The sequence below is a fragment of the Fukomys damarensis genome, unplaced genomic scaffold (genome assembly GCF_012274545.1).
Source record: "Fukomys damarensis isolate Sample0158 unplaced genomic scaffold, DMR_v1.0_HiC HiC_scaffold_16, whole genome shotgun sequence".
Lineage (NCBI taxonomy): Eukaryota > Metazoa > Chordata > Mammalia > Rodentia > Bathyergidae > Fukomys > Fukomys damarensis.
In genome coordinates, this window is record NW_022900928.1 from 97,514,912 (window position 1) to 97,522,502 (window position 7,591).

General features: G+C 38.6%; 1 protein-coding gene across 5 annotated transcripts in view; it reads right to left on the reverse strand.

The window, feature by feature from the left end:
- LOC104867351 (putative RNA-binding protein Luc7-like 2) overlaps positions 1 to 4,576 on the reverse strand; it is a 64,642-nt gene extending 60,066 nt beyond the window's left edge. For 2 of the 5 annotated variants that reach the window (XM_019208571.2, XM_033764507.1), the window contains exons 1-2: positions 4,493 to 4,576; positions 4,330 to 4,397 (exon numbers count right to left, since the gene is read on the reverse strand). In XM_019208571.2, the coding sequence (XP_019064116.1) occupies positions 4,330 to 4,397; positions 4,493 to 4,530 (106 nt within the window). In that variant the 5' untranslated portion in view covers positions 4,531 to 4,576. The remainder of the gene's footprint in view (positions 1 to 4,329; positions 4,398 to 4,492) is intronic. The other 3 variants (XM_019208573.2, XM_019208572.2, XM_019208574.2) reach the window with 2 other exon arrangements.
- Between the last annotated feature and the right edge of the window lie 3,015 nt (positions 4,577 to 7,591).

Below are 7,591 nucleotides of genomic sequence, written 5' to 3' on the forward strand. Positions count from 1 at the left end.
AAAAAAAAAAAAAAAAAAATTTTGCATTGTTAATTAACTGGTTTGGGGCCCTAGAACAGTGATTCACAAGCTCTTGTTTCTGGGTTTACTGGGGAGTGAACTCAGGACCTTGTGCTCGCCGGGCAGGCGCTGTACAGCTGAGCTACATCCCCACCCCCACAAGCTTTTTTAAAAGAACAAGATAGTAAACATCTCAGGCTTGCCAGCCATATGACTCTAAGACAACTACTTAACTCTGCTTTGTGCAAGGTGAAGCAACCATGGCAGTAGGTATATTAGTGGGCATGATCATGTTTCAATAGAACTTTATTTACAAAAAGCCACAGATCCAGCTCCTTATCTAAAATATACCCTCAAGCAATTGAAAGGGGTATATTATGCAACCTAACAGTGCCACAGAACATAGCATATAACTAGCTACTATATACTCTATGTATTACCATTATCTACTTCTAATGAAAAGCAAAGCTTTGGAAGTATAACACTGAAAGAGCTAACTGATGTCTGAAAAAATCTGAGATCTCAGCAAAATAAAAACAAACAATTTACCATGTTCAGAAGACATGACGATAGATTCAGCAAAGGCAGCTAGCTGGTTAAATGAATTCTTTTCAGGTTGAATCAAATAGATCAAACATCAGTTGTACAACGTTCATGACTAAATTAGAACATATGGACCAACATTGAGTGTTTTAAATATAAATTTTAAAGACTTCTTTTTCTGGCCAATGTTAAATAGAAAAACACAACATTTATTCAGTTGGCTAAATTACATTATTTTCAAGTTTTATCATAAGTCATTCAGTTAAAACAAAAACATGGGCCACTGTGCTCTCTTGCAGTGGCCTGCTCTAACCCTACAAAGCGTACTTTTTTTCTTACTTTTACTTGGCCCAAACTCACTCTGCAGAGCCTGTTTTTTTTCCTAACTTTAATAAAAATTTGTTACTGTTAAAACATGAAGCTGTAGACAACTTTAACTTTTATAAGCTACTTTCCTCTATATCTTCAATAATATTATTGAATAACATTGACTAAATAAAACATCTATTTTGACCTTGTCTTCTAATGTAACCTAGCAGCTGCTAATGCACGAAAATTTAAACCAAAAGGGAACAGAATTTTTATGCAAGTGCTAAAAGCCACAAGGTTCCTGTCAGAAACTTACCATTTCACTCCCTCATTCCTTCTCCAGCAACATATTCCAACTTCCTTCATCATCTCAGTATACAATTTATTGGCAGACTAAGTTGGACAGAACTGTCTTCAAAAGCTATACTAACAGCACTGAGCTGTAAGAATTCAGTCTACTTTTTCAATTCCTACTCCTAAAAAGTATGTTTCAACTTATCTAGTCTTGCCCACACTTACTTACCTACCTTCATTCAGTTTTAAGCCATCTGCCTATCTTCTCAGTCCTACTTCTTGCCTGAACCTTTAGCAACCTCAAGACTTATAAGAAACACTTGTTACTGAACAATAACCCTGATTTAGATAAAATACCTACTTGCCTCTGAACTTCTTGTCTTGAACAAGCAGCTCACTAAATATTCTACCTAAACTAGATCATCAAAGTATTTCCTGCAGCTTATAGAGCTTCTATTGAAAGAGACAAAATAATTTTTCTTTGGTTTGGTTTGGTTTTGTGAGGCTGTGGATCAAACCCAGGGCTTCACACTTGCTAGGCAAGTGCTCTGCCACCGAACTTTGTATCTACAAAGCTGGGGATTTAGCTCAGTGGTTCTACCCTTTGCCTTGCAAGCACAAGGACCCAAGTTCAATCCCCGGTACAAAATTTAAAAAAGAAAGTAGACCAAACTTTTTATCTACAGACCTGTCCTTAATTCTTTTCTTCTTTTTTTAAAAAAATTTTAAGATTGTGTCTCACTAAGTTACTTAGGCTGGCCTTGAACTTATGATGCTATCACACCAGGCTTCAGTTTTTGTTTTTGTTCTTTCTTGCCTGAAATGTCTCAGAAACACAGGTTTACTTGAGGAGAACTAAACAACTATAGAGAATCCAAGAACAAAACAGTTTTATGAGATGATATCTTCATTATTTTCTGGGCTCCTCTATATGTAAAAATGTTACTGAATTCAAAATGCAAAATGAGAAAGAAATGTAACTAACTGATTCACCTATGAGTTTGAGACCAGCCTTGGCTACATTGTGAATTCCAGGTCAGTCTCAACTACATAGTGAGACCCTGTCTCAAAAAAAACAAACAAAAAAATAAAGGAAAAGAAAAAGAAATTTAACTGATTCATTTAGATAGGTAAGGTGCTGCAAAATGCGAAATGAGAAAGAAATGTAACTAACTGATTCACCTATGAGTTTGAGACCAGCCTTGGCTACATTGTGAATTTCAGGTCAATCTCAACTACATAGTGAGACCCTGTCTCAAAAAAAACAAACAAAAAAATAAAGAAAAAGAAAAAGAAATTTAACTGATTCATTTAGATAGGTAAGGTGCTGTCCACTTTCAGTGTTTTGGATATGCCTGGAAATATGAAAAAGTCAGAAACTACTGTTTGATCTGAAGTTTGCTATCATTTCTTACAGTTAAAAGAATTTACAAACTCTAAACTAAGATATATCCTTTTAGTCAAAAATGTGTTTGGGGCCAGGGATTTAGCTCAATGGTTCTGCCGCCTGCTTCGCAAGCACAAGGTCCCGAGTTAGATCCCTGGTACCAAAAAAAAAAAAAAATGTGTATGTGTTTGTACATTAATGACTACGCCTCCTTCACTTAGAATGAATGATCCAAGTGGAATAAAAGAATGGTTTACAACTGACCAAGAAATAAAGTTATTATGTTAATGAGAGAAAATTTAGAGAAAGTGCATTTAATGTTGATGACAAGTCGAAGAACACAAGTTACAGTAAAGATGATTCCATAAAGAGCTGGGGATTTAGCTCACTGGTTCTGCAGCCTGCCTCATAAGCACAAAGTCCAGAGTTTGATCCCCAGTACCAAAAAAAAAAAAGGTGATTCTATTAAGAAGAAAACCCACTGAAGAAAGCACTACTTCTTGTATAAGGCCCTGGGTTAAATGCCCAGCAGGTGGGGGGGGGGTATGAATGAGAAAAAGAGAATATGAGAAAAAATATGAGAGAAAAATGTGGGGGGGATACACTACTTCAAACTTTGATGCAATAATTTCACAGGAAGGAAGCAAATGGTGTAAGGTAGCTATCATTAAATTTATATTAGGAACCAGTAAATTACTCTCTGAACTTATTTTCCTAGGAATCTCCTGAATATTCTTTCAATTTTGTTTTTTGTTTTTTTGGGTTTTTTTGGTACTGGGGATTGAACTCAGGTCACTCAGGAGCTTGGGAGACAGGCAGCAGAGCTACTGAGCTAAATCTCTGGCCCTATTCTTTTGATTTTGTATTGTATAAAATGCCATAAACAATGTAACTGATCAGCAGGATTATGTTTATATTCTGTTAATCATGAAATTTTAATTTTAGTATTACCACTAAAACAGCTAATATCTTAAAGTTTCAACTTGCCAAAATCAGTTCCTAACCAGTCCAACTGATGCCATAAAATGCGGGGGAGGGGGGTTTGAGATAGGACCTCGCTATGTAGTTTAGGATAGCCTCAAACTCACTGTGTAGCCCAGGATGTTCTCAAACTCAGGGCAATCCTCCTGCTTCAGCCTCCCAAGTACTTGGATTACAGGTGTGCACCACCATGCCCAGCTCTATAACATTGTTTTCTAGTTCACTTTGGTCTCAGGTTTTGAGGGCACACTGTCATTGCTTGCCTGTTTTATCCTCTCAAGAGATGATCTCTGCTCCCATTCAAAGTAATTAAAAAGACATTAATACAACCCTCTGTCAATTCTCTAATCTCTAAATTTAGGATATTATTTAAACCCCACTATTTTGTTTCATTGCTAACCCCCAGAACCTGCCCAGGCCTTTCTGAGAACAAGACAAGAGGCTTCTTACAACCAAACTGTGATACTGGCAAAAGGGTTTTCACTAAGGCATCCTTGCAATTAATCCACCCAGTCAAAATGAGAGATGTATGAGGGTTCTTGATTTTTCCTGTGTGGCTCCTCCCTACTATTAAATGGAACATGTTCAGGGAAAAGAATCTCCTATTTCACTTATGCTAAAACAGAAAGTATTTATAAAATGTAATGAACCTTAAACTCAAGATAAAATATTAGTAGTTATCATCTACTTATGGTTCCTTCCTTTAAATTTTTTTTTTAATTTATTTTTCAACATTTTTTTAGTATAACAGGAAATTTAGTTTCCCAAAGCAAATTACAGATTTAACTTGAGGCAAAAAAGGTTAAGTGACTTACCCAAGGTTACAATTAGAGACCAGGTCTCCCGAGTCTCAGCCCAGTGCTCTTTCCTTAGCCCATGATGCCTTATTAGAAAAATCCAAATACAGTCAGACCCCCCATGAGTTACACTGATTCACATATACAAACTTTATATAGTGTGACCAATGTTTCAACTCACGCGGTACCCTGCTTCCATTTATGCAGTATGCCAGGCATCGGCACGATTTTCAGTGGCACACAGGCGGTTGCCACCACCAGGGCCCTAGGCAAAATTGCAAAGAAGGCAAAGTTTGTCTTTGGCCCTCCCACCTCCCTTATACATTCCTCTCCCACCTCCTAGTCACACCCCTGCCCAGCCTCCCAGCGCCATCATGCTGCCCTCTGACTGCCAAAGCCCCCCACCTGCAGCACTCACCAAAGCCTGTCTCTCTGGATGTGCCCAGTGATCCCAAATTACCTCTCCCTGCCACCAAAATTCCTATTCCTGAGGATTCCAATGATCAATAATCTAAATGATTAAGTGATTTAAATAATTCAAGAGACGATACAACTAACAGATTTACATCTTCAAGGGCTTTATAAAGGTACTACTAATTAAAAACTGATGGAAAGGGAAGATGGAAGAAAGATGCCTTTTGGAAAAGGGGTGCATATGTTCTCAGAGCCACGGGACTCAAATGCCACTTCAGATTCTTTCAGATAGGACCCTAAATGTTGAGGGAAGTCATTGCTACATTGAGCTCCACTACCCAAAAACCAAGTAGTTGCTTTATACTTAAGTCTCTCAGATTAAAAATAAACAACAATGGACAAAGCTGTCTGAAATGCCCTCCTACCTACCTTTTCCATCTCTCTCCCACCTCCTGGGTCCCCATTTCCACCTCTTAATGCCAAAGACACCCAACAGCATCCCCCATAAGCTGTTCACGTGTCCAATACAAGGCTTCCCATTATATGGTTTCAAATAACATGGTGTTATCCAGTGATGTCTCCAAGTTCCCCTATCCCTGGATAACTTGAAGTTGACTGCTAAAAAAGAATAATCCTAATTATTTAAAGATCTTGATTTTTAAATTCAAATGCATAAATTCATCAAATATCTAGGGAGAAGGAAAATATATTGATTCTTACGTCTTAAACTAATTTAGGTATCTAAAAAAATTATTTTTCTCAAAAGTGGTATGTTTCTTACTTCTTGACAATACAGCAGTGAAAATCCAGTCATTTCACCTAAATAGAATAGTATGGGGGGGGCTAGTAAACATGAGTTTATTCATAAATCCTTTGGGTCTGGAGGTTAAAAAAAAAATCTAGTAACAAACATTAAAAAAAATGTAAACTTAAATTCAATCCCCGGTACCGGAAAAAAAAACAAAAGTAAACATTTGTATACAAAGCAGAACAGATCTTAAGAAACCCAGCTTTCTACTGGGAATACACACACCAGAATATACATATATGCATAAATTTTAGTTCAGTTTTCAATATTTAATAGCCTGTCTAGTTTGGAAATGTATCAGGTGATGGTTATCTTCATCCAACTACCTTCCCAGGAATAAGAGGAAATCCAATCTGAAGATATCAAAAATGGTATCCATCAAGTATTAAAAGGATCACGCAGAGTATGCCTTAAATGATTTCTACAATTAATGTAAAGATGAATTACTCTGTTAAGATTCTGGATGAAGCTCAAGCCCATGTTGTAAAAGAAGCAATATTAAGACATGCTGCCATTATAAACCATGTTTATCTAAACGTGAAAAATGACTAACAGTTAAAAAGTTTCCCCACTGACCCCCACCCCACTGGGGATTGAACCCAGGGCCTCACAAGCTACATCCCTAGCCCTATTTTTTGTTTATTTTTGAGACAGGTTCTTGCTAAATTGCCCAGGCTGGGTTCAAAGTTGCTATCCTCCTGCCTCAGCCTCCCAGAGTGCTGGTTATTACAGGAATGAGCCCCCACGCTCAGATGACATTTTTAATTATTAACTTTCAAAGGTTTACTACACAAATAAAACTCATTTTCTTCCCAATCTTTTCCTTCTTTCTATACAACCACACTGGGTGGCCATCTCCACCTATTTGTGTATATACTCCCAAAAGGAGTCCTTAAAAAACTGATTCCCCCTAAAATACCACTGTAAGTATGGATACTGGAAAGCAATAAAGTTTTTGTGACCTCACATATTTTGCTGCAAAGCACTGAAGTAAATTATAAGCTACTGTTACAAACTGTCTTTTCTAAACCAAGCAATTTAAATAACTTATCAAGCAAAAAAAAGCATTTAAACGACTAAGAAACTATTTGCCGAAACAGGCAACATATAAAAAAAAATTAAAGATTTTACTTGGGTACTGAACTAGACCTTTCCTCCGCGTTGGAATAAATTTAAGACGAATTTGAAAATATACATTACGAATTATTATCATCAGAACAGGAACAGCATTTCACCATTTTATTTTAAAATTTTCTTTATGACAAAGGATAATCCAGCACGCAGTGGCTTTCTACACAGATTCTAACTTAAGTGCCTAAAAAGCCCTTTGTTTCCCTCAATTCTACCGGGCATCCAATTTCCAAAATGGTTCTATTTAGGACATATGCAAAATGTGTCAATATTTACTGAACAAAGCCTCTATTAAATTGTCTAACAAAATGGAGGTCTCTGGGAAAAACAGGCCATAACATTTTTCTGTTCACAAAATGGGGCCAAACACACCCACTTCAAGAAACCATGGTTTGGGTCAGATTTTCCATAAAAATGGTTGATTCCGTGGGGCTTCATGGTGCATCTCAGGGACGGGGTTGGCAGTAAAGGTTTCCTCCAGACCCAAGAAGAGGGAGGGGATTCGTTCTGCATACTCTGGAGGACTGCCGCGAGAGATGATCCCAAAGCTCCGGTTTAAGGAACTACAACTAGGCGGAGGCTTTAGCGGTCCGTGGGTACCTAATCGGCGACAAAACGAACCGCCGGACTACGCACTAGAGACGTGAGTTCTCCCTTCCCAGCCAAGTCAACAGTAAAAGCACAAACTCTCCTTTCGCCCCCCCCAACCGGCCTCGCCTCGCCCCATTGGCAGCACTTCCCGCCAATCCGCACGGTCACCGCCCCCAAGCCCGCCTGCCAAGCCCTGATTGGATGGGACGGTAGCCGGGGACCTCGTGTTACCAATCTGGGAGCCCCTTACTCAGCCACACGCGCGCGCCCAGGTGCGCCCTCGGACCCTTTCCGTCGTCGGCCCCGTCCCCTCCCCCACCCCCGGGGCTCTGGCAG